General features: G+C 48.0%; 2 protein-coding genes and 1 long non-coding RNA gene across 14 annotated transcripts in view; 1 reads left to right on the top strand and 2 right to left on the bottom strand.

Moving 5' to 3' along the window:
- BCAS3 (BCAS3 microtubule associated cell migration factor) overlaps positions 1-3,207 on the bottom strand; it is a 299,398-nt gene extending 296,191 nt beyond the window's left edge. For 11 of the 12 annotated variants that reach the window (XR_008434298.1, XM_053960985.1, XM_053960983.1 and 8 more), the window contains exons 1-2: positions 3,130-3,207; positions 1,655-1,742 (exon numbers count right to left, since the gene is read on the bottom strand). Coding sequence is in view for 11 of the 12 variants with exons in the window: in XM_053960985.1 (XP_053816960.1) it covers positions 1,655-1,725 (71 nt within the window). In the remaining variant the exon portion in view is untranslated. Of the gene's footprint in view, positions 1-1,654; positions 1,743-1,842; positions 1,934-3,129 lie in introns of all 12 variants that reach the window. The other variant, XM_053960982.1, reaches the window with a different exon arrangement.
- Positions 3,208-3,543: 336 nt separating this feature from the next.
- Positions 3,544-4,345, top strand: LOC128798061 (uncharacterized). The gene is made up of 2 exons (XR_008434317.1): positions 3,544-3,872; positions 4,109-4,345. It is a non-coding gene; the product is annotated as an uncharacterized LOC128798061 (long non-coding RNA).
- A 1,437-nt stretch (positions 4,346-5,782) lies between these two features.
- On the bottom strand, positions 5,783-25,111 carry PPM1D (protein phosphatase, Mg2+/Mn2+ dependent 1D). Its single transcript, XM_053961240.1, has 6 exons — positions 24,541-25,111; positions 20,156-20,384; positions 17,862-17,986; positions 11,531-11,721; positions 9,975-10,214; positions 5,783-6,920 (listed from the first exon to the last, which is right to left on the bottom strand). Exons 1-6 carry the CDS (start codon positions 24,977-24,979, stop codon positions 6,390-6,392), a joined length of 1,755 nt encoding a protein of 584 aa, XP_053817215.1. The 5' UTR covers positions 24,980-25,111; the 3' UTR covers positions 5,783-6,389.
- Between the last annotated feature and the right edge of the window lie 1,755 nt (positions 25,112-26,866).

A 26,866-nucleotide genomic window follows, 5' to 3' on the forward strand; every position in this document is an offset into this window, starting at 1 on the left:
TCTGGAGAATTTAGGACTACACACAACCATACTTGAACTCAAATGCTGCAACACCTCTTTGAAATAAATCTGAAATGTGAAGTTTTACATTCCAGAAAGACTACTCCAGCCCATGACCAAACCAGGCATCCCAGGATTTCTGCATCCCAGGTTGTCCCACTCAGCTTTAGGCTGAGGCCTCACAAACAAGCTGTGGTTTCTTCTGTGCTGATTCTTGTCTGATTTATGTAGGTCACCCAAGCTGCCCCTGCACACCTTTATTAAAATGCCTGGCCACAGCTAGAGTGTTAAACACAGTGTCTGAGGCTGCCCTGGGAATGCCAACCAGCCAGAGTCATGCTGCCTTCATGGTTCAGCTCATGGAATTGCACTTTTTTCCCCTCTCCCCAAGCACATCTTGAACCCAAGCTGATGTCTGGGAGGTGTTTTATTCACAGCGTGTGCTCTAAATCTCCCCCAAAGTTGAAAAAATTCCAGGGAGATGCCTCTGAAGTGGTTAAAAACAACATAACCCACGAAAAAGCCCAATCTTCCTTTAATAATGATGCAGAAAGTTCACATGAGCAGCAGAATGCTGCTGAGTGCTCAGCACACACAGAGTCATCAAAAAGAGTGACATTTTTGAGGCACAAACAGGTACCTCAAGAACAAAACACCATGTTTAAAAAAATAACAGATAATCATCTTCAGAACAGATAATCAACTTCTTACAGTGTTTTTCTATTATAATACTTTTAAAGCACATTTTGAAGAAAATGTTTTACAGAGAGGAAATGCATTTGTTGTGGAATTTTGCCACATTAAAAAACGGCTGCAAGACAAAGCTCTGACACAACTTTTTGTGCTACAATGATCAGTTTCTTGTGCTCTTCAATAAAAATGAAGTTTCTGGAAATACACAGTTATCTCCAAGGGCACAGTAACACCCCCTGAAGTGGACATTTCCATACAGTGCCATTTTGCAGCAGCATAAACATCCCAAGGAAGAAAGAAAAACTGCTACAAAACTCCTTTAAGAGACAAAGACCATAAATCTTCTAGGCTGTCTTACAGCCCAAAAGCTCTTTTGCCATGAAAGCATTGTCATGTGCACACAGTGAAAATCAGGATGCCCAGGCACAAAAAGTGTTTGTCAGGTGCTCTGACCAGAAGGATGGAGCTTCTTCCTTTTTTCTTGGTTTTGTTCTTTTAATAAAATAAAATTTTAAAAATCCACAATTCTTCCTGGAGGACTTTAATGACAAGTTTTGTATGCTTTAATATATCCACTCCTGGGACAAGGTGTTGTTTAAAAGAACAGCAAGAAAGGATCACATGTGGCACATCCCTCTGGCCTAAGGAAGAAGCTGGCATCACTCTTCTACATTGCAGTGTTTGTACAGCAAAATGGAGCAAACAACAACAAAACTCTGCAGCAATCAGCTTTTAAACACACAGCTTTGGTGTGCAATTGCAGAGGATGGGGTCCCACTCAGGGAGACAGCAATGCCACGTGCTGACTTTATTGGACAACGCTCAACGCTCCAAAACTGCAGCGTCAACACAAGCTGCCTTTGGGGAGGGGGGGGAAAAACCCAAACCAGCTCAGGCTGGGTTCTTCCACAGGAAAACCAAACCCTTTTCAGCAAGGGCTGTTCTTCTAGAAGGTTCTTACGTGGCAGCTTGAGGGCGAACCACCACTCCTCCAGTGCAGCGACTGGGGCGGCGCGGGGACTCTGTCGCCATCGTTCCTGGGCACACACCTGCAACAAACACAGCATTTCACTACAATTCCCACAGCAATGCTCGTTACACGGCTTCTTCGTATCTTCTTCAAGGTGGTGAGAGAGGGATTTCACTTACACAGGCCTGGAGGCCTCTTTACAGCACTTTTTTTAATGAGGAAAAAGAAAACCGTGCACCAAGCAGGCAACTTCTTCAGTCACTACAGTTCCTGGAGTGTTTGTGAAAACAAAAAAAACAAACCTGCATGATAAAGTGGAAAAGTATCTCAAACTGTACTAGATGATTTTCAAGGAGCCCTCCAACCCAAACCATTCTATGATTTATTCCATGATTAAAGATAGTGGTACGGGTGCACAGCTGTCATCACCATTACACCATCCCACTATTTCCTAATGGGCCGCTGTCTCAGCGAACAATTATATAAAAATAACATGCAAACACAATTGCAGCGTAGTGTACTCTTGGAAATATGGGTTGCCTTGCAGCTCACACATTCTACTGCTTTATATCAGCTTTTTGTGCCATCCTCAAGTTTTCCTTCACACTTGTGCTCTCCAGGGGAAAACTCTGTGTAACATTCCTAAAGGCAGAAAGCACTTGAGGAGCACCACAGACCCCAGCCAGCTCTTCTGGGAACCTCCTCAGCTGCTCTGTGGTGTCCCCTCACCCCAAACCTGTTCACAAAGCAAAAAAAAAAAGCCAAATCTCCAACGTGGTATCAGTTATCAGCATCATTTCACGTCAGGCCAGACTCTACAAGGGCCAGCCCATTGAGGGAGGCAGGATAACCACTCAGAAATTAGTAGCAAAATAGTGATTAATAACAAAACGCTCCGCAGCACAACAGCAGCCTGACACAGGCGCCGAGGAACCCTGAAAGGCGAAATGTCACGGAAAGGATGAAATCACCCCACGGACACCTGCCCCTGCCGTGCCCTGAGCGCCAACACCCTGTGCCACCCCACCCCGAGGGGGAGCGAGCACCGGGACCGATTTCAGCTCCCGATCCGGGCCTCGGCACAGCCGCGCCTCAGCGCGGGGCACCCGCGGAGCCGCCGCGGCCGGGCCGAGGGGCCGGGGCCGCCCGACCCCTCCGGAGCCCCGACAGCGGCCGGGCCGGCCTGGGCACCCTCCGCCGCCGCTATTGAGCAACTCCCCACCAAACGCCGCGACCTGCCCGGCCGCTCTCCCGCCGCCGCCCGCTGAGCGGGGCCGCGGCCTCTCGGAGCGCGCCCGCCCCTCGCTCCACACCCCGCGCCCTCCGGCCGCAGCTGCCGGGGGTCCCCCAGGCCTCACGGGCGGGCCTGCCCTGCTCGCCGCCCCCCGCTCCGGCCGCTGCCCGGCCTGGCCTCCCCGCGGTGCCGCTCCGAGCCGCCGCGCGCCCCCGGCCCGGGCCACCCTCACCTGCCGGGCTCCCGGCGCCACTGACACTGTTTGGGACCCCCCGCGCAATGACACCCAGCGCACCGCGCCCGCAGCCAATCGGAGCGCTCCGGGGGCGGGCCGCGTCCCGCTCCCAGCCAATCGGCGGCCGCGCTGCCCGGCGGTGGGCGGGGCGCGGCGGGACGCGGCCGGGGCGGCGAAAGGCGGGCGGCGCTGCCCCCCCCTCCCCCTCCCCACCCCCGGCGCGCGCCCCGCGGCTTTGTTTACATCGGGGATCTCGCGAGAGCCGCCGCGCGCCGGGGGCGGCCCCGCGCGCGCGGGGAGGGGAGGGGCGGGAGGGGGAGGCGGGGCCGGATTGGAGGGGCGCGGCCCCCGCGCGCGGTGACGTCACATGGAGGGCGTGGTCTGCCGTGAGGGGCCGTGAGGGGCCGTGAGGGCCGTGAGGGGCCGTGAGGGGCCGTGAGGGCGGGATCCGCTCGGAGGGGCCGGGGGAAGGTGGGGAACGAGCAGAACGCCGCAGGCAGAGAGTCCCGGCAACGGGGAAAGGCCGCAGGGCCGAGGCGTCCCCCAGCTGGAACGTCTCCAGGCTGGGGAGCTCAGGGATAGAGCAGGTTCTTGAGGGGAGAAGAGCTGGTGCCCCTCAGAGCTCGGGTGCTGTGGCAGCGCTGGAGACACGGCTGAAGAGGGGCCTCAGAAGCCCCAGAGGGGCTCCAATAGCCATGGAGAGAGACTTTGGACACGGGCCTGGAGTGACCGGACACAGGGTATGGCTTCACGCTGCCAGAGGGTAGATTTTGATTATAGAAAGAAATAATTTCCTGTGAGGGTGGTGAGGCCTTAGCACAGAGTGCCCAGAGCAGCTCTAGCTGCCCCATCCCTGAAGTGTCCAAGGCCAGGTTGGACAGGGCTTGGAGCAAGCTGGGACTGTGGGAGGTCCCTGCCCATGGGTGATGTTTAAGTTCTCCTCCAGCCCAGCCCAGCGTGTGATTTATGTTTACAGGTGTCCAGCACTGCCCAGATGCCTCAGGGTGACACACAGGGCCCTGGCTCAGGTTTCCAGACAGTGGCACCAGGTCAGGAGAGGGTGACCTGTGCTGGGAATGCACCTGACTTCTGTGACAACACCATCATCCGCATAGCAGAAGAATGAAACAGTGACTGAAAACATTCACAAAGTTCCTATGAGCAGGTTTGCACAGCTCGGAGCTTTATTTCGCAAGAAAAAGTTGGAACTCGGGTTTGATCTTACCAAAGGAGCCTCTGTTAACTTACCAGGTGTAAATTTCCCCTGTCTCAGCTTTGAATATTCATCTCAGAGAAGTCAAATGATAAAAGAGGTGGGCAAAGTATACCCAGGAGTAAACTGCTGCCAGTTTCTGCCCAGTGCAGAGGAGCTCTGGCTGTTTAATCCTGACCATCATCCAGCAGCTTCTCCAGGAAAAAACTGTAGGGTTGGGTTAATTTATTAAGAGTTAAAATAAAATTCAAAAGGTGGAGAAGCCTGAGTTTTTAACTGCTTGAGGAAACTTCAATGAGACTCACATTTCTGAGTGCAGCAGAATTCTATGGAAACTTAAATTTTGCTTCTGTGTAGAGCAAAAACCCTGGGAAATTCACTACAAATCTTTTTTCTTTTGCATATTTCCCTTATAAGTAGTAACACAGTCATCTAACCGAGGTGTTACAGTCACTCTTTAGAAGGTTCAGTGCAAACTAATTGAAAACAGGTAATTATTATTATTATTATTGCAAAGGTTGTTGCCAGGCAGTTGCCACACACAGCTGTGGCTTCTGCAGCCTTTCCTCCCCATCTGGGGCAGAATTTCAACATCACAGCAAAACTTTATGAACTGAAGTTACTCCCCACATCCACAGAAATAAATCCTTGCAGGATCCAATTTGGACAGGCCGTTCCTTTCATCTCCTAAGGCAGCGCTGTGTTCCCAGCATGGATGAAAGGGAATATTTTCAGGAATAAAATCCCCCGGGATTTCTGTAACCATGGTAACACATATAGATAGCAGGCCTGGTTCCAAGCCGTGCTTTATTGTTCCAGCAGTAAAGAACTGGGTTCTACAAATAACCATCCTGGGCACTGGAATAAAGTACTGCCCTTTTGCTTTCCCATCAAAATAAAAATTTAAAATGTTAATACGTTGCTACAGTTAAACATTCAGGATAAAGTGCCAAGATCAGTTCTGTCACAAATCTAACTGGGATGTCTTGTTTCCTAAGCCACAGTGGGAAAGGGGAGAGTATTCAGATATTTAATGAACACCAGATAAATATGAATATTTTTGTAATAATAAATTCATATTTCACTGCTGAATAAATAACAGGACTTGAGCTTGAAATAAAAATTAAAAAATAAAAAGCATCCCCATCAAATTTTTATGTGTTTTATTGAGGTGAACATACACGTGGTCCACATAGTCAATGAAAATAGTCATAAAATAATTTAAGAACTTGTGTTGAAAGGTATTAGCAGCACCATCGGTATTGGAATAGCAGAAAACACATCTCAGGAGGGCAGTGATGCCTGGGTAAAATGCCATCATTTGGAACAGGGGATGGGAATGGCTTTGTCGGATGCTCTGGGGAGTTGGAGTTTTTAAAACACACTTTTTTTGCTAAATACTTTTGACGATTATTGTTACAAAAAAATACAACTAAATAAGATACTGCATAGTATTTTAATTAACATAAAATCGACATTGAGGTGTGTAAAGCAAGACTCAAATCTCTGCTTCCACATACATTTCATTTCTGAGTAGAGAAATCTAAAATTTAAAACCAAAATATAGACCTAGTGTATTCTCTAAAAGACACACTTTAGGTGGAACATATCAGACTACGAAAATACATATCTTCCATTCTGTTTAATAATTTACTTTAGTTAAAAAGTTGTGAAATTCTCCTCACAAGAAGTGTATACAAATTGATGACTTTAGTAAATTAACAAAAAGGATTATTTTACTTTTTGTTTTGTTTTTGTTTTTTTTTTTAAAACAAGGCTTAGCCCCGCCGTAACAATTATACAAGGAAGAAAAGAGACTACATTTATATGAAGGAATACAAATTTACACACATTTTACAGTGACTTATACCCTACACATCTACAAAATTCACAGTTATAATACAAGCAAGTACAAGGCTGGGATAAAGCTGTCGGATACCAAAAAAAGTTCCTACTTTTAAAAAAAAAAAAAAAAAAAAAATCAAGGGGAAGAGCTTCAAACTTGTGCACCCACTTGCAAAACTCTGCCGGGATGGGAGGAGGCTCAGCAGACGCACACGGCTTTCCTGGGCGGGTGGAACAGGGAGCTGCTGAGCTTCTTCTGCCCGCGGAGGCTGCGCCGCATGGCCAGCTTGGACGGGCTCCTGCGCTGCGCCGCGCCCTCGCCCCGGCCCAGCCCCCGCCGCGGCTTCTTCAGCGCCGGGCCCGAGTTGGATTCCTCCAGTGTCCGCTTAAAGCTGGCCGGGGGCGTCCTCTCCGCGTCCTGCGCCTTGCTTTGGCCGTTAGGGGACACCTTGAAGCCTTTTTGGTCCGTGCCTGAGTTGGCCGAGTTGGAAGGGGAGAGGCTGACCGACAAACCATTGCTGTAGGATTCCTGTAGCCTCAAAGCCAGGGCTTTGCTGCACTTCTCCTCCTGGGGGGCGGAATCCTTCGGGGTTCCTCCTGAGGAAGGTAAATTGCTTTTGGCAATCTCGTTTGGCAGCTCCAGGTATTTTTCTGAGAGCATGTTGCTGTGCAGGAGGGGAGGAATGGGCTCAGCAGAGTTCAGTCGTGGCCAGGGGTCATCTTCTACAAGCTGAGGGAAAAGGAAACAAAATACTTAGGCATAAATATAATCACAGAATCACAGAATGATTTGGGAAGGGACCTTCAAGATCACTTGGTTCCAAACTCTGCCATGGGCAGACACCTTCCACTGTCCCAGCTCGCTCCCTGTCCCACCTGGCCTCGGACGCTGCCAGGGAGAGACTTTATCCCATGAGGGTGCAGACAGTGTGTGGCACTTTGAGAATTTCCCTGAGCCTAATCAAAGGCAGGAGAATCCTACTCCACAGCAGACTCATCTTCTCTCCCTGTTGAGAGGTGGAAACAATTCTGACTGGGGACGTGAAACTGCAGCTGCAGAACACCGAGGGCTCTGCAGGCAGCTGCTGGGAACCCAGGGAAAAGCAGTGCCTGTAACCTCTGTAATCTGCAGCAGCATTTCCAACACCCAGCCAGGACTTCCCTCCGGACACTGACCCCTGATTTACGTGTGGTCAGTGGCCAAAGAGCAGCAAGAGGCTCCTGACCTTTGTCATGTTCAGCACTCCCAGTTACTGCATAACCAGGTTATCAGGGGCTGGACAAGCTCCTCCTCACAGCTGCCCACGCAGAGGGGCAGTGTCAGCCGTCTGAAAATATTCCTGTTTGCTGTGCAAAGTGACACTTTTTATTGTCTATGGATCCCTCACAGCACATCCAGCCACTCCCTGGGAAGCACAGGCAGTGAGGGTGCCAAGAACCAGGCACTTCCTAAACTCTGACCCTCAACTCTTCTGCAGCCTCTGAGAAGTGTTTGTGCCTCATTCTCGGTTTTACCAACAGGAAAATGGGGACAATACTTGCTCTCACTATCCACAGGGGGATTATGAAAATTAGTGTTTATGCAGCGCCCTGAAGATAGGAATTCTGACCTTATTAAAGATTTAATTGTGAAGTCGTCCCTGGTTACTCAGTGAGTCCTTCAAAAGTAAATTTCAAGGCCACACTACACTCCCTCAGTGGAAGGCAAATGGCAGTTATTATTTTAAGAAAATCATTTGCTGGAAACTGAAATGCACTCAGCTGAATCAGTCAGGGACCCATCTCAGGTGAATAAACAGATGCTTATGACACCACAACCCAGAACAACTCCAGGTTTAATAAAATGCACTCCAAAAGAAAAGATAATCAGGATGGTTCCCAGCATCCACACTGGTTTTCCACTCCTCTGAGGCTGCCCATGTGTAGACAAAACCATTTAGACAACATTCCTTTACTACATTTAGCTACACAAGAGGGAAGACCTTTATGAATGGAATTTTAAAGGTTATTCTTCATCTCAGTTCCTGCAGAAGCCAGAAGGACACACAGAGAGCAGCTCTGGCAATGCTACTTCAGCTGCTCAATTTAATTTCTGACATTGTGTCACATAAAACTTAGTTTTATGTTTTTTATTGTGCAAGACATTTCATGCTGTGGCTCTTTTCCCCAGCATCTCCTGCTGGTGCAAACAGCTGAGACCGAAGGCGGCTTTGGGAAGCCAAGGAAGGGCACTCACCGCTGGAGAGTGATGTAACAAAACAGGAAAAATAAACCACGAATCACCAACTGAATTTCTCAACAATCCAATCAATCTTCCTCACTGGCCTCAGGAATACTGGAATTAATTTGGTATTAGTAATTGCTGCCAGAAGGAAAAGCAATTAAGAAATATTTTTGTTTAATTAAGAAACTTTGGTTTCCACCTATTTCCAAATTAATTGTTTTGGCAGGTAGCAGCTGTCAGGCATCAAGGCCAGCCCTGCTTCCCTCACAGAAACTGTGATTGAAAATTTTAGGAGCATTTAAAACTTAATTTTTTTTCCTCAAGATTTTACTAGGTTTAAAGCTCTTTGCACGGATTTTGCTCCACTAGATGAAAGGGGAGGAGACAAAGTTGAAGCTTGCCATTTTATTAGCAGCTTGTTTCTCCCAAGGGAATGTTTAAAACTCCCTTTCTAATTTCTGCTTTCTTTTCCTTTGCCCAAAGGACAACTATCTGAAGATTCTGCAGAACATCAAAGGACAGTGACTTAAATCAGGAGCAGCTGGTAATTACTGAAACAAACAGCCACTCATAACTACACTCCAGCTCTTAGAGGGGGGGGGAAGAAAAGCCACAAAACAACAAAACAAAAACCCTCTGAAGAGCTCTGCTTTATGTTAACAACTCAAACTTGCAGCCTCCAGAAAGACCTTATGTTATGATGTCTCTGCCTCCAACAAAGAACATCAAATCAACCAAAGGAAGATAACGAGATCTCCCAGCACAGAAAGAAAATGTTCTTTACAGCAACATCTGTTGGAACAAATTTAACCTTAAAAAAAAAATAAAATCAAAGCCCAACAGCACTACAACCAAACAAACCCAAATCAAAGCACGCCCTGTCAGGAACAGGTTCACAGTCTGCAATCCCCGGGCTGGGCAAGCTACACAAGCACCTGGCAAGGCAGGAAGAGAAACTGCAGCCCAGCCTTGATTTCTAAGGGGTGTGTTGGATGGTTTCTTTTTTATACCTCTGAGCCCCACTCTGCTTCTTCTCTGTCTCAAAAGGCTGCCTTGAATTTTGGGGAGGATCTCAGGAAAGTTACTTTAAGAGACAGTGCATTTCAAGGTTTGTAAAGTAACAGTACTCATTTCTTCCACATTAGGGAGGGAGCACAGATCAACAGCTACCAATAAACAACCAGCAGCAATTCTGAGCTTTCATACACCAAAGGCAGAGTGTTAAACTTCTTTAATAAACACTGTTAAAAGTTGGTCCACTCCTCAAAACCTTTGCAGGTGGAAGAATTGAGAATATGTTGTAACTGTGGATTTCACAGAATATCCAGAGCTGGAAGAGACCCACAAGGATCATGGAATGGCAACACCCTGTTTTAACCAACTGAGCCTATCTCAGCAATAGATTATCTAGACATACACAGTAAAAATTCCAAATTAAAAACAGCAACACTAAATAATGACGCACACTGACATCTCAGGAGTTTCTATGAGTATTTCTGAATCTCTGGCGACGTTCTGCTCGCCCCAGGGAGGCAGAAAGGGGGCACGGAGAGCCCTTACCTTGAGGGGGGGCGTGCAGCAGCGGGAGGGGGGGAGGCTGCTGGCATCAGGGCTGCTGTAGCTGGGCCCCTCGGCCAGGTTGAGCACCAGCTCCTCGTCGCCGTCCCAGCGGCCGCGCTCGCGCAGGGGCGCGATGCAGATGACGATGGCGCTCGTGTTGTCCGCCCGCAGCATCCGCTGCCTCCAGCGGCCCAGAGCCCGCCCCACCAGCATCCGGGCACAGGACTGCCGTGCCTCGCCCTGGGGACACACAGGGACACTGTCACACAGAGCCACCAGCATCGGGGCACAGGACTGCCGTGCCTCGCCCTGGGGACACACAGGGACACTGTCACACACACAGAGCCACCAGCATCCGGGCACAGGACTGCCGTGCCTCGCCCTGGGGACACACAGGGACACTGTCACACAGAGCCACCAGCATCGGGGCACAGGACTTCTGTGCATCACCCTGGGGACACACAGGGGACACTGTCACACAGAGCCACCAGCATCGGGGCACAGGACTGCCGTGCCTCGCCCTGGGGACACACAGGGACACTGTCACACACAGAGCCACCAGCATCCGGGCACAGGACTGCTGTGCATCACCCTGGGGACACACAGGGACACTGTCACACAGGGACACTGTCTCACACACACAGAGCCACCAGCAGCCCGGCACAGGACTGCCGTGCCTCGCCCTGGGGACACACAGGGACACTGTCACACACACAGAGCCACCAGCAGCCTGGCACAGGACTGCCATGCCTCACTCTGGGGACAGTCACACAGGGACACTGTCACACACACAGGGACACTGTCACACACACAGGGACACTGTCACACACACAGGGACACCAGCATCCCGGCACAGGACTGCTATGTCTCGCCCTGGGGACACACAGGGGACACTGTCACACACAGCATCACACAGGGTGTCACGCAGAGCCACCACCTCACCACAAGGCACCTCATGCCACACACATTCCTACAAACCATGCCCCAAAGCATGAAATAGTAATTAAAACACATCTTCCTTCTTAAATCCACCTTTACATCGGTTTGTGGTATATTCCACAGGCATACAGTGCTTTAAACAGCAGAAATAGCTGTAACACAACCTACAGCCTTTCCAAAGCCCCTCGTGGGGTTTGCAGTGTGTTTACTCTCTGATGCTCCAATATAAAGTCTCAACTGTTTTGTAAAATAAATCAGAGAGTAATTTAATTCAGTCTAAACAATCTGCTTTATAACATGCACCTTAATGTGAAATAAACTTAATGTTCAGCATTTTGTGTAACTTCCTTAGAGAAGAAACTCATTATCTCCTTTATTACAGACAACACTCTGCAAGTCAAATTTCCCCAAAACATAAAGCAAACAATTGAAACTATGTTAACACCCGTGGTATTTAACATCAGCCACATTGTACCAACTTTTCTGTTGTGGCAAAACCATCAATCTGCCTAAAGCCCACCAGCTCTGCGGGGTACTTTTCATCCCTACCAGGCTGAGCAATTTTTAGAGGTAACAAGGATGAAATTTCCACACTGAGTTCTGGCCACTGCTCTCACCGTGAAATACTTCTTCTCCTCGTGATCCTGGCACATGGAGATGGCATCCTGAGGTGGGATCATGTTCCAGAGCCCGTCACTGCCAAGGATGATGTACTTGTGCTTCTGGGGGTCAATCGTGTGCACGCTGGTGTCGGGCTCGGGGGACACAACAAATTCCCCACTGTAGAAGTCGTAGCTCCACAGATCACCTGGCAAAGCAGAAAATGGGTTGGAATTGTTACATAACACATGAGAAATCTCACTCTTGGAAAATAGAGAAAAATGTTCCATCCCAGAAAATCCATCACCATCAGCCTTGAGTCACCAGCAGGAACATAAAGAAATTCCAGCCCAGTCACTGCTCAGCTGCTGCCACCTTCTAATCCTCTTTAAACTAAACCAAGCCATAATCAGAGGTGTTCTACTCTCTTAAAACAAGTATTTGTGGAAAAAGGAGAAATGAAACATATTAATACCTAGAAAATGGTGAAACCTTAACCACTCTCCAAACTAAAACCTATCTGAATTAATTGAGCTCTCCTCAAACAGAAGCAAAACCTTGCTTTGTTGATCCCACACCAAATGGGCAAATATTTGTGTGTGCAGGTGCCACAGGGAAGGGACAAAGGAAAAAGCAAAGGAGGAGACTGAAGCCCTTTCCCTGTTAAATTCCCTTTGCCATTCCTTTTCCTCCCACAGCTCGAGCATCACTTGCAAAGCCACACGGGGCTCTCTGAGCTGAACACCACGTGCCAAGTTTGGGAGCTGGACAGAAGCCACAGGAACATGGGCACTGCCTGGGCTCCAGCAGGAGGGCAGCAAATAAGAGCTCAAGCCTCTCCCTGGGATGGCCTCGTGCAGGGAACATTTCTATTTTTAAATGTCTCTCACTGTGTGAATGAGTTTGGGGTCACCTCACCAGAAACAAAGCTGAACAACGCATCTGAGTCAAACCAGCCCCTGGTTCAAGAGCTGCCTCCAAACCATCCTCAAATAAAAACCACTCCAGCAGAAAAATGCATTTCCATATCAATTTATTTCAATTCTATTTATCAACTACACTTGAAAAATTAAAAACCTTTTCTAAGCCTAGGTCTTCAAATCAAGAATAGTAATAATTTGCCCTAGCACCTCTTTTTAAAATTTATTTACATGTTCATAAACAGCTTCCTGTAGTGATAAGCAGCAAAAAGTAACATTATTATTACTTGCAAGCACTGGCTACATTTTTCTGTGCAGAACACACAGCTCTAAAAGCAGAAATTAATTGAACTGTCAGAGCTGAGCAGCAAACAGAAGCTCAACAACTCAAGAGCAAGGTTTTGTCATGCTCTTCCTTTGCTTTCTGCTGGACAAAGCCTGGAGCTTCTTCCACATCCATCAGCACCCTTTTAAAGACAATAAATAAGCTTTTTGTCTTCCTCCTTGCCTCCATTAGCTTTGCCTTAAGCTATCAACCAGTTGAAAAGACTTTTCCAGAACCAGGAAAGGGAATACTTCAACTCAATTACCCCACTCCACCGCAGCCCATCCTCATTAAAGCTCCGATTCTCGATTCTCCGCGGCCGCCGCAGCCCCACAAGCACATGCTGCTAATGAGCGCTAATTAAAAGCCAAGCCTGCCCCTACAGAGGTGCACTCGGCTGCCACAGCCTGCCGACAAAGCCAGCTGGCAGCGAGATCAAAATAAATACTGTAACACCAGAGCTGAGCAATTATTGCATGTGAACTGCCACGGAAAGTCCTCCCGCACTCCGAGTTTCTCACATCGCTCTGGCACGGCCACAGCAGGTAAAACTAACAAGAGCAGCATCCATTTCCAATATATACAAGATTTTTACACATCCATTTGCCAGTTTGTTCATACTCATGTGGGAGAAATGACAAAATGTTATTAGCTGAATCGGGTTTTTAATTAAAAACACTGTGCTGGGTGATAAAAATAACCTGATGTTCATTAATTTGAGTTCTTTAATACATGTGTCATCGTGTCCATCTGCTGCCCTTCCCGAGGAAACAGCCAAGCAGTCATCACACTGACTCCAGGGGATCTGCTCCAAGAGAAGGAGGCTCCTCACAGGGATAGCTGGGAATATCACCGTGGCCACAAGGCCAGCTCCAGGAATTACAAACTCCTGAAGGGCACAGAGTGACCCCACAGACCCTTCCAACCCTGAGCCCACCATGGCCAACCCATCTCCCGGAGAGGGGAACATTTCTATTTTTATTTCTTGTTTTTCCCTGAAGGGCAGAGCTCCCCAACCTAAGGCAAAGCTTTCTGGAGCTGCTGCCCAGCTGTGCCCCCCTCCCTTTCCCTGCCCAGCTGTGCTCCCCCCTTTCCCTGCCCAGCTGTGCTCCCCCCTTTCCCTGCCCAGCTGGAGAGTTTAACACCCCAGCAACACAAAGCCTGCAGAGGTATTTTCTGTGGCAGCATCTGTACAACTCTGGGAAGGGAAAAGGGAGAGGAGAGCAGCCAGAAAGCAGAGAACACGTTTCCATGAGCATTTCAAAGTGCTCTGAAGTCTTTAATTGTGTTCCAAAGCAAGCAGGCAGAGCAGTGACCCTCTGGCAGCCTGGGATGTGCCAGAGGCTGGTGCTCCAGGGCTGCAATGCCAGGCTCTCAGGCTTCCATTTGGGAGCCAGACTGTTTTTGTTCTGAATTAAAACCCAAACATTCACAAAACTCTTGACAATCTTGTTCTTTAAAAACTTACACACTGGGAGTATTTCTTTCAGTGTGAGGTTTGCATATTTCTTTTCCAAACAACAAAAAAAAAAAGTTATTAATGTAGCTCCTTCCATATCTTCCAGAAAAACCTGTTTCTTAGTCCTGACTCAAACCAGAATAATATACAGAGATCTACACTGCATCTTACAAAATGAAATAGATATTTGAAATCAGACACTAAAGGAGCAGAAACTAATTCAGCTGCCTGTAAGAATATATCAAACTAGGCCGTCTCTCTTACTGTTACCTTGTAAAATACAACAACAAAGCTACTTCTAAGTCAAGTGCTGCCAGGAAAGTAATGGAAGTTACACACAAAAACACCCATCGTGTAAGTGGGCTGGACTGGATTAAGCCCAAAGCCTTCTTAGAGCAAAAGCATGTCCAGAAATTACATAAATCAAGTCTTTCGTTTCAGTTTCTGGAGATGCTGTTTTGCATATAAAAAGGGCTTTTGATTTTAATAGAGGAAAGAAAACTTTACTTTCATAACTCAGTCCAAAATAAAACCTCAATTTGATTAATCCCAGAGCTTTTTAAATCAAAGTTTTTCTCCACAAAGAGCCACAGGTGCCCTCACATGATGTGTGTTACACACAGATCCCCAGAGCAAAGCACACACTGCATTTGGCACAGCACATTTATTATTTTGTCTCAGGGCTGAAGAAAATTGTACAAGTTACAGCAAGATATCCTGAGGACAAGAAAAGAATCCCAAACACACCCCAAGTTTGTCTGGTTTTATAGAGATAAAACAGAAAAGCAAATATGAATAGAAGCTGGAAATTGCTGTAAATACATCTTATACAATTCCATGTGACTCAGGTTCATGGCCTACAATGGAGCAGGAAGGAAAAACTGAGTGGCAGCTGTGCCCACTCTATTTGGTAATTTAATTTTAAAAACAGTTTAATGCACGTAAACAACCCTAAAATCTTACACAGCAATTTCCTCAGATCATCTGAGGTCAGCCATAGCCTCTTCTCCAGGATTTCATGGTATGTGCATTCAGAGAGCTTCACAAAACAGCTCTGGCATCCAGTCAGTTGTTCTGGAAAACAGCTTCCCTATCCCTGTCAAAGATTCCTGCAGCAGCTCCCCGTGGATTCCCTGCTCTGGTACAGAACTGCTCCTAGAGGGCAGCAGGAAATTCCTGCTCCTGGGGAGAGTCAAACCTGTACAGTGGAAGCTGCTCCACCTGAAAGAGGGGTGAGTCTATTCTATTCTACATTAAAAAAAAAGGGAAAGCAGAGTTCACGTTCCCACAGGAGGGAGTGGTTGAACTAACGGGCTCCTGGCTCAGGTTTCATCCTTCATTCATTCAAACACCTCCCAAACAGCTCCAGCAGTGCCAGGCAATCCCTCACCACACATTCCTGACTATCTATTACAAGACAAATCAGTATATTAAAAAAAAATATGTTCTCATTGCCCAGAAAAGGTCAGCAGAAGTAGCTGTGAAAACACAGGACTACAGTTTAAAATGGTTTATTAGAAGATGCAGCAACCTGCTGTGTGCATTAAAGCATCTTACAGATGCTCTACAGGGACAGCACAAAGCCCAAATACTTCTGACTTGTTATGGGGCTATAAATAAATCCAGCATTGTTTAAATACTTAAATACAGCCACTGTGCATACCACAAATGCTTATTTTAGGGCAGAAGGGCACTTCTGACAATCAGTATGGGGAAGGGTATGTAAACAGAATTAATCTGGCCACAAGGATTTCTCCTGCACCAGGATTTTCTGCTGGCTGAATGCAACTTTTCTACGGTGCTTTATTCCTGCTATTTCCAAAACCTTTCCTCAACTCCTTAAGAGTGCATTAGACTTAAAGACTTGGGGGATGAGACTACATCAGTATATTTTAAAGTGTTGTAAGAGACACTCAAAACACCATCTATGATCTAAATTTTAGGGGTTTTAATCAGATAATCTCCCTCATTCTAAATATAATAAATTCCCAACTCTAAGCTTCTCTGTTGAGAGATTCTTGTTATCCTGCTAAAAATTTTTATCCAGGCTGGGAGCAGGCAGGAGGGGAGGCTGGTCCCAGCATGGGGTTTGAGCTTTCAAATCCCAGAATTGGTAAGAGATAGGTGTTCCCATTTTTTGGACCTGAAAACTCTCCAGTAATCCTCTCTTCATGCACTTGCTGGCAAAGAATGCACTGGGGGCTAACAAATGCACGGCTCCTTGAACTCCCATCTGCACACAAACCCCAGCCAAATCCTTTTGTTCAGCTTGCTGGGAGCAATCAGATCAAAAGCCAGTCAACTCTTCAGACAGGCAACAAACTTACAATCACAGGAACAAAAGAAGCATCAAAATTAAGCGTTCACATTTTGCAATCCAGAAGGAACTCCTCCCCTGTCCTGCAGGAGGGAACAACAGGGATGTGCTGCTCAGGGGATGAAGGTTTTTTTGCTACTCATTTATTACCTCCAAAGGATTCACTCAAATTCTCAAGTCAGTTCTCCTAACCACAAACTAAACTCTATCCTACTTGAAATATGACACATAAAGACTTTCAAATACTGAGAAAAAAAGTCCTTAAAATTAAAAATTTTAATTTTCAGGCACCTGTGACTCCTTGCTTGACACACAGCTGACTCTTCCATGTTCATTATCACTGCAAACTTCTCCTTAACTCTGGACAAATCCCTGTGACACAGCTATTCCTGCCTGTGAAATCAGACACAGCAAGGCTCTGGAATGAGCCAGACCCTAGTCCCAGAACAGCCTGTCCCCACGGGCACTGCCAGCTGACCCAGGAGCACTGACAGCACTGCCATGGGCCTGCCAAGCTGCCAGGCAGGAATTACAGCACAGCTCTTACAGTAAAAACCACAATCCCATCCAACCAAACCTATCCTGCAGAGAAGACTCTTCACTGCACAAACATGAACAGCCAAAGACTGGCATTCTGCAGTTGAATTTAAGGAGAAAAAATGACCAGAAACACTAACACTCATGGGTAAGAGATACCCAATAACTCAGTTAAAAAGTACTTCCCAAAAAAAATCATCACAGGATATTGCAGGACAATTTCTAGTCCTGCAATATCCCTTTCTATCCTTGGAATGAGGTGCTCCTCAAAGACAGCTCCTCTCAGTTCTAGTGCTCCCATAAAGGCAAGTTAAAATTAAATAGATTTGACTTTCATCCCATTCTGTGCCCAGTTAAAAAAAACAAAAAAAAAAAGGATTCTCCACAAAAGAAAGACTGAAGCAATTCATACACCATCCAGCAAAACTTCATTTCTGCTGCAAATGAAAACGTGCAAGCCCTGTGTGTCTCCAGGAGGGAGAGCACCAGTGTCTCCTTCTCACTGAGATAATGGGACTGTAATTTTTGACTAGTTGGTGGTAAAATTAAATTAAATTTTGACTAGTTGGTGGTAAAATTAAATCCCATCCTTGCAGGGCTGACACTGAAGACCCTGCACGTTATAAGTCACGTTCTTCTCTCCCCAGTTACAGCATTATTCAAGAAATGCAGCATTATTGTATTAAAAACACACTTTCAAGGCCCAGAATTTGAGAAGGCAAGTGAGGAGACCCCTGTAAACTCTGTGCTTGGGCAAAGCCAGGGCATGAACTGAGCTGAGGGCACTCACCGAGGGCCCTGGCCACGGCCAGGAAGGGGATCTGGTCGATGACGGTGCTGCGGCGCACGGGGCCGTTGTGGGTCAGCCGGGGCCTCTTCCACACCACACGGTTCACACCAGACTTATTGATCACACTGAAAGCACCAGACAGGGCCAGAGGTTAGCAACAGCAATGAGGAAGTTGGTGTCAATGAGGCAAAACCAGGTAAATATGCAAATGAGGTAATAATGACTGTACCCTCGGGGGAGTTCCTATTTCGAAACACTCGATAGCAGTTTGATAGTTCCATCTAAAGCCAAGGGGAAAAGTGAGAGATGAGGGCAGAAGAAAATAAAAAGCAAGGTAATGAAGACCTGGAAGAAATTCTGGCTGGTTACAACATATGCAAGAGTGTCTTTTTAATCTGTCAGACACAGAGCAGAACTGGATTTGCCTCCCTCAGATGAGGGCCATCAACATCAGCTCACTCAGGTGTAAATTCCACACAGCTCCTCCTTCAGTCTTCTCCAGCTCCCAAAATTTGGCTGTACACAGCAGCATGGCATAGTTGAAACAACAGAAAAGAAAGGAGCAGCCTCCTGAAAGGATTTGCTTGATGGAAGGAGCACCAACAGGAGGCAGACACAAAAGAGGAATTGTCCCAGGCTGGTGTCTGCAGGAAGCAGGAGATAGGGAGAACAGCTCTGCATTTGCATGTGAACACCTGCTCCAGGGCACTGAGCACTGGCTTAGCTCTCCCAGATGGCATTGGAGGGTCAAAGGAGCTACAGAGCAAATAACTGGGGCAGCTGTGTGAGCAGGGAAGAAAGAAGGACAAGTATGAACCATCAAGGAATAAGAGCTAATGAAACCAGGAACTAGCAAAGCTTGGTCCCAACCAAGTTAGGAACTGGATACTTGAAAGTTCCTTTCATCCAAGGAAAAGCCATTGGTAATTGGAAACCGAGCAGCTCTGGAACAGCCTCAAGATTCCTCATGCTGAAGCCATTCAAGATGCACTTCCTGACACTTCAAAGGCCTTAACAACAAGGGCATGTTCTGCTCCATCCAGAGCGCAGCAAAGTCACAAACACCACATCCTAAAACTTGATCTCATCCACTTGTACAGCTAATGACCACACAGCTCACTTCAGTCACTATTGGAAAGAAAACCTCATCCCACACTCAGACTGTTACTGGGAAAATAGCATTTTAATGGAAGACTCCCTCATGCTCTCTCACCAAGTGTTCCCAGTTGGCTCTCATGAAAGACCAGGCATTCCCAAGCACAGCTGCAAGTTCCACCTCACTCCCACCACATGCCTCACAGCCAGCCTGGGAAAAACAGGAGGAGCCCCAGTAAAGATTAAAAAAATTAAAAATTAACCATTCCTGGAGATACTAAGTTTCAGGGGATGCTTCTTTGCACCTTCAGAGTTTTCCAATCTCTGAGAAACGCCGTGGAAAACTACAGTAAAACTGCCCCTGATCAACTCCCACCTGCCAGAGGCACAAATATCTGCAGGTTAATGGGCTGACAGGGTTCCCAGATGAATGATGTCAGCAGGAAAACCTTCAGTGACCCCTGCTCCGAGGAGCAAACCGTGCCCATCCATCTGGTGCAGCACTGGGAGGACACAGAGCTCCCTGATCCCAGCCCTGGGGGTTGTCTCCAAACATTTGTGCCACCTGACAGAACCCTGCCTGCTCCCCCTCACTCCCAGGGAACACACACCAGCTCAGGTGTGCCAACATCTGCCAGCTCCTGCCACGGAAGGAACAGCTCCTGGAAGGACAGGTGCTAAATTGTGGTGTTAGAACAGCAAAGGGAGGATTTTGTTTCAAATGCAGGATTTTTCTCATGTTCCCTAAGCAGAAGCTTTGAGGAGCCTATTCAACAGCTGCCATTGTCATCTCAGGGACAATGCAGGATGCCTGAGAAATTAGAGTGCTGTGACAAACTGGATATTCCAGACCTCGTATCGTTTTACCTATGTGAAAAGGCAATTTGCACAACCTGAAGGTTCCTCAGAATTTAAAGGAAAATAGGCCAAAAATGAACATCTCTGCTTGCAAAAAGTTGTTGGTGAACATTTAGAACTGTGACCACCCCTCAGCTGCATGATCCACCAGGAAATTAAAATTCTGGATACACCATAAACCACTAGCAAAAAACACAACCATGTAACAATGGATCCCTGTAATTTATTCCCCAGTAAGCTGTAAGAAAAATTTAAGAGTACAAAAGAGAAATAGCTGAGATTCAGCTCCTTGTGTGCCTTCCCACAACAAGCTCAAGCTTAGTGAAAGCAGACAAACCTACCTGCCCCCAAGGCCTTCAATTCTCTCCCTTTCTTTGGGAAGTTCTGGCTTGTGGTCCTGTGTCACCTCCACAGCTCTCACAAAGTCATCCTTGGGGTCGTCCTGGACCCCCAGCACCACTCCCGAGTCGCCCACGTGGGCCACGTACATCTTGGAGCCGCGGATGATCACCACGCTGGCCGTGGTCCCCGACGTGCTGGGCAGGCCTGTCATGGTCTTGGGCCACTCTGCTGCAAGGAGAAACCAGGCAAACAACAGGCAAAAAGCACAGGTTTAGTTCTGGGGAACTGGGAATGTCGTGAAGGGTGCCTCGGAGGCTTGTGGGATGTTACAACAACAGCCAGGCCAAGAGGGGTCCCCAGGTCCCCCCACTCCTTGAACATCCTTCCCCAGCCTCAGCTTTAACTGACACAGGATCAAAGCACCACGATAGGGTTCTAAAAACTGTCTCCTCTGGTCTGATATTCCAAGCATCACTAGAAGAACACGGGGGAAGATGTGCTCCTTGGGGGTTGAACAGGATCGATGAAGTGTTCCATTGAGAGTTACTCTTCACTTCCCTGTCTGAAGTAGTAGAAATGTCCTAAATTCAGTTATTTTGTCTGGATATTTGATTGGCAATCAGGATTTGTGGACATTCCTGATCCCCCTAGGAGGGAAAAAAAAACTGCTATTTTACTTTCATAGGCTGAACAACAACATTTTGTGCTGAATGACATCTCAAATGTTTTATTCCCATTTCCCTTTGGTGGGCTGATTAACTCAGACTATCTCAGTGTGCTCTCCTTAAATTCTACAGGAGATTCAGAGTAATAACACAACTACACCTGGTTAGGGAAATCTCCTTCCTCAACTGCTTTGCCCTCAACCACTTCTATGAACTTGCTGTTACACTACTCCCTCCAATTACATCCCATCCAAATTTCTCCTTCAGTGCCTTTCCTATTTTTGTGTCTACACACACAAGTTCATCTTTCCCCATGAGACAGCACCCCCATGGAGCCACAGCCCAGCCACACCATCCTCCTCCCCACCCCAGCACCCACAAAAGCAGGCTCAGCTCCCCGTTATCAGTTGATTCTGACTGCCAACAGCAACCTCATGTTTCATCTTCGCTGCACCCACTCACATCTTCAGACAAACTCCAAAGGGAGCCTCATCTCCCTGTCACACTCTATCTCCTGCACTTCACAAGTCAGGCTCACACAGCACAACATGAAAATTCCACTGTGACACAAGCTGTTTGCAGGAAATACCCAGCTCAGGCTGCCAAAGCACTGCATTTGTGCCTGTGGCACAACAAACACACAGAAACTAAACACACCAGGAAAGAAAAGGAAAACACAGTTATACATTATCTTCTGTGAAAACAGGTATTTTAACCTTCTAAAGCTTTAAATAGAATCAAAAAATGAGGAGCTTAAGTTCTAGTGGCACTGAATGACGTTCAGGTGCCTGAGGGAAGAAGACACAGAATAGCACTGGTGGAAAGGAGAATTTGGAGAAGCAGAATTCACAGGCAGGATGAAGATAAAAGTTGCATTTCCTCAGTGTGAGCTACCAAGACATCCAGCATAATTGAAACATTTAAGTTCCAACAGTTCTAGCTTTGTGTTCTAAATACTAAAACACACTAAACACACTTTCTCCCTAGGAGCAGCTTTATTTCAAGAACACAAACATTCAATCAGCTTATTGGAAGTACTTTGTCTGGCAGTTTTAACTGTGGATATTAAATCTAACACATTCCAAAAGGAAAGCAAACAAGGGAGAGAGCCAAGTGGTAATGAGGACTTCAACCATGCACTTAACAGAAAACAAGCTGCAACTAATGAGTTTCTGTCAGTGTAACAACCCCTGAACAGCAATAAAATGTATTAGAGAGTCAAATCAGTCTTTACGGGGATGCAGAGCAGAGAGAAGGAAATCACCCACTTGTGGGAGAAAGAATGATGCAGCAGCCTCAGATTTTAGGCTCAACAAAACCAGGAATTATCTGCCTGTCATCCCAAGACTGTAGTTCATGCCTTGCTCCTGTTCAGAGGTAAGTGTTAGATACAGCCCAGTTCTCCCTGTAGAGATTGTCTCACCAGGAACCAGCAAAAGTGTCAAAACTGCTGGGCTTTCTCCTGAGCTCAAGTATTAAAATCAAATCCATGGATCCAACTCCTCCATGGATCAGGAGCATCAACAGCACATCTTTCTAAAACATTTTCCCTCCCTCTACTTGAAAACCACTGCCCTTCACATTCAGCTTTGTAACTTTGAACTCATAAACTCAAACTCATTCTTCCCAAATGAACTCTTACTCCAGAAGATCTTTGGCATTCAGAGGATTTTATTACTACAGAATTCACACCAAAAACGATCAAATGGGCATTTTTCTGGTTTAGTTTTTCTGGTACTGTCATGATCAGTGTGGTTTGTGTCTATCAGGGGATACCCCACAGAACTTCCAACAACCAAGAGAGCAGCTGAGTACAAGCTTCCCTTCCAACAGCCAACTGGAAGCAATAATGACTCCATCCTCCACCCCAAAATTCCAAACCATTCTCCCACACCCTTCAAGATACCAACCCAGCCAGTCTCCATTTCGTGTCCACAGGGTCACCACCACACAGTTAAAAAGCTGCTTTACACGTGGGGATATGGAAAATTATTGCCTGTCAGTAGAATTCACACTGGGACTCCGTAACAGGATGAAGTAATAAAGTAGAGATAATGACGGGCTTGTCCTACAGAACTCGGGCTGTTCAACACGTGCAGCAGGAATCAGGAGGAGCAAACACGCTCTGGAGTTTACTAAACAGCCCACCTCGAAGTGCCATCAAAGGCTCCCAGCCAGAGCTGTGCTGTTTCTTACAACAATTTAAATTGCTTCCACAACCCCGGTGCTGTTTGCTAAACACCCATTACTAAACAGAGCTTCCTGCACTCTTCTCCTCCCTGCCTTGGTGCTCACACAGAGTTCCAGTGACAAATAACACACCAGGGCCAAAACAGCCAGAAAACTGAACTCCTTATCTTCCCCCAGCCCATGCCATGTCCCCCTGTTCACACATTTTGCTCCTTATCACCCAGCCCTGCAGCCCAGGAGGCTGCACGCCCCACTGCCAAGGATGTGGTCAAGTTCTGGTGCTTCTAAAATTCACACCCTTCCCTCTGTACCCTCAAACTTACTGCTCCTTCCCCCGAGATCTCCTCAAGTATCTGACATTTGCACAACTTCTCTATTTTGCTATTGAAGAAAAAGGAAAATGAAACTGTTTTGAAACTGTAATTACCCCACACCCCTCCTGAATCACTCACTGAAAGCCCAGGGTGCTCTGAGAGCAATTCTTGCTTTTCAGGTTTCCCTCCCAAGCCCAGCTGTCACTGTCACTATTCTGGATCCAGTCTTACAGTGTTCTACACCTCCCTTCACACGCTGAACTCTGCTCTTGCTTGTTCTCTGAAGCTTTTGAATGCCTAAACGTACAAACGATACACACACATTCCATATAAACAACCACACTCTAAGTCAGAACTTCATCTTAGGAAGAAAGAAAGCCTTTCAGAAACTCAAACTGCAGCCTCACAAGACCTCGGGGAGAAGAATGAGTACAGGAATGATGACTGTCACTTGTCTGGGCATGCTCCTGTCCTCAACACTGACTTACTTACAGCTTCTCTGCTACTGCAATTAAACAACTAATACATACATAAATACATAATGATGATATATAGTCACATCTATCAAAACCATCCTCAGGATACTAAATGTGTTTCCTATTCGTCAGGGACACTGAGTATTCCCCCATGCTCGCATATGAGCGAGTTATAAACCAGCCACATTTCAGTCCTTCCATCCGGACTCACAAAAACAGTCAGAAGCACCGCTAGGGAAAAAAACACCGTTCCCAGCCCATTTCAGTTTATTAAAATTACTTTTTTTTTCACTTTTCCTGACGCAAGGGAAATCTAAGGGGGAGCTCAGTGCGATTACACAAGGCAACAAGACGAAAACCTTCCCAATGATTCAAATTTGGAAACTGACGCCTAACACCCTGAAAACAAACTGCAGCCCTACCATCGCACCATTGCCAGCTACGTAACACAACAGCGTATCCTCGCCTTGTGTTTACATCTCTCTTCTCCCAGCGTGCCCTCCAGTCCTTCTTGTTCTCCCCAGTTAACTCGGCTCGGCGGCCGGGATGCCCTCCCGCGCTCTGCCGCGATTCCCGGCGCGGGGATGGCAGCGCTGGAGGGAGGGAAGCGGGGAGAGAGGGAGGCACTCACAATAGTGCGGGAGAGGGGGAGGAAAAGGCGGCAGGGAAGCGGCGCAGCGCGGGCGGAGCGGGGGCGGGCGGGGGCAGCGGAGGGTCCGCGGCGGGCGCTGGCACTTACGCAGCTTCTTCCACATGGCGCGGTGGCAGGCGATGAAACCCTTGCGCAGGGCCGCGCACACCTCGGCCGGCTCCGCCGAGCAGAAGCCCTTCTGCTTCTTGATGAAGCCCCACAGGTTCTCCCGGGCGAACTGGGCCGCCTCCCGCCCGCCGTGCCCGTCGCACACGGCGAAGAAGGCGACGGAGCGGCGCGGCCGCCGCCCGGGGCCGGTGCCGGGGGGCTGCGCCCCGTCCTCGGCCGCCCGCGGGGTCCCCCCTCGCCGCCGCCCGCTCTCGGCCGGGGGCTCGGCGGCGCTGGGGCCTGCGGGCGCCGCTCCGCCTTTGTGCGCCCCGGCCGGCGGCGGCTCGGGCTCCACCACGATGTGGGTCACGTCCTCCATGTATTTCCTGCCGCCCTGGTCGGAGAACACGCTCACCCCGAGCGCGTACGGCCCCTCCATGGGGAGAAGGGAGAGGGGGGGCGGCTCCGCGCGGCGCTCCCGCCCGCCGACGACTATTGCTGGAGACAGCGGCGGCGGCGCTCGGGCATGTCCGCGGCGGCCCCGGGCCGCTCCCGCTGCCGCTCGCTGCGCCCGCCGGAACGGGAACGGGCCCGGCCCGGCCCGCCCAGCGCCCCCTGCCGGCCCCGCCGCGGCGGAAGGGGCGGCGGGCGCGGCCGGGGCTCCGCGGCGCCCCCTGCGGCCGGCGGGTGGGAGCGCAGCGGCGGCGGAGATGCCAAAATCGCCACAGAGCCCGGGCGGGACGGGACCGGGACCCGGCGGGACCCTCCGCTCCTGCTGCTGTCCCTGCCCAGACACCCCAAAAATCCCCCTGGGCATCCCTGGCAGCGCTGTCCGAACGCTCCTGCAGCTCTGGCAGCCTCGCGGCCGTGCCCATTCCCTGGGGAGCCCGGGCAGCTCCCCACTCTCCGGGGGAGAACCTTTCCTGATCTCCCCCCCTAAACCTCCCCCGACACAATTTCAGGGGTCCCTCGGGTGCTGTCGCTGCTCAGCAGAGAGATCGGGGTCTGCCCCTCACGAGGAAGGTGTAGGGAGCCATGAGTGTCCCCCGGGTCCCCCCACGACACGCGCTCCAAAAAAGGCTTACACAGAGCTCAGCATCGCAAGTAGGATGCAGAACGGGAAGCACAGGATTCCTCCCCTCGTTCCAGGAACCCCCTGGCTGTTACTCAGCCCTCCTGTCCCAGGAACCCCGCTGTTACTCAGACCCCCGTATTTCCCCTGCTCCTTGCTTTCATCCCTGTTCTCCCACTCGAGTCCCACCAATGACCCCTCTGGAATTACACATCGCGGCAGCGTTTTATGCTCATGATCGTTTAAGACGTTTCCTTCACGCTGGAGGGGTTTGTGTATTTCGGTTTTATAGCTGAAATTCCAGACATTGTTTTACTGCCAGCTCCCAGAGCCCCTTCTCACTACAGCGAAAACCACCGCGGAATTTCACAAAAATACTTCCCTGGAGATAATTGTTTGGCTTAAGGACTGCAAGCCCTTTAGATTTCCTTCCACCAACCACATTAAAGTCAGCAGTATTTAAAAAATAAAAAGGATATCAACAAAGCTTTGGATTCCTGGAGCGCTGAGGGATTTGCAAACCTGTTACAACCATCAATGAATTAATCCACGCTAATCCAATCAGGTAAGGATCCTTTCCTACTTTACAGGTGTTTATACCCTCAGATCAATCACCAGATCATCAACCCCAATATAGAATTGCTTTAAAAATCTGACCATGACGTTTCATAACAGTATTTTATAGAAGTATATTAGGCATTTCAACAGTGTGTAAAGGAGACAAAGACTAATTTGAGCTTTATGCAATCCCAAACATCACAATGTATTTCTCTCTTAATTAACATAAAAACCATGGGCATGACACATCAATTGCCAAGCCTGCATTGCCACCCACATTTTTGAATACAAAGGAATCAGAAAACAAACAAACTGACTTAAAGCTGTCAACCAAAAAAAAAAAAAAAAAAAAGACAAAATAACCTTGTCAGACCCGTGTCATCACAGGGACAGCTAAAGCCCATCACTTCCAAAAAAGTGCAATATCCCTATTTCATAGTTAGATAAATGTAGCCAGAGATGTTGTCATGTGAGGAGTAGTCTCATTCAATAAAGGCAATGCTTTTCTAAATAATTTTGAGTGGAAAAAATCACAATCTACTCCAGGAACAGAACCACACAGATTGGCTCCTACCCCTACACTTTACAGAAACATACTTTAAGTAGTCTGGTAAAAAGAAGGAAACAAAGGAAAAATATAGTTATGATGGAAGAAACTCCTTTTCAAACCCTAAGGTATTTCTGTCTTTTTATATC

The sequence above is a fragment of the Vidua chalybeata genome, chromosome 20, assembly GCF_026979565.1.
Source record: "Vidua chalybeata isolate OUT-0048 chromosome 20, bVidCha1 merged haplotype, whole genome shotgun sequence".
NCBI classification, from domain to species: domain Eukaryota; kingdom Metazoa; phylum Chordata; class Aves; order Passeriformes; family Viduidae; genus Vidua; species Vidua chalybeata.

What these genes read in the sequence shown, in the direction of transcription:
- PPM1D (XM_053961240.1), bottom strand. Translation starts at nt 24,979, where the DNA reads ATGGAGGGGCCGTACGCGCTCGGGGTGAGCGTGTTCTCCGACCAGGGC. An exon ending in ATTGAAGGCCTTGGGGGCAG is followed by an intron (nt 17,987 to 20,155) that starts GTAGGTTTGTCT and finishes TGGTGCTTTCAG; the next exon opens with TGTGATCAATAAGTCTGGTG. An exon ending in GCTGCACGCCCCCCCTCAAG is followed by an intron (nt 6,921 to 9,974) that starts GTAAGGGCTCTC and finishes CTTTTCCCTCAG; the next exon opens with CTTGTAGAAGATGACCCCTG.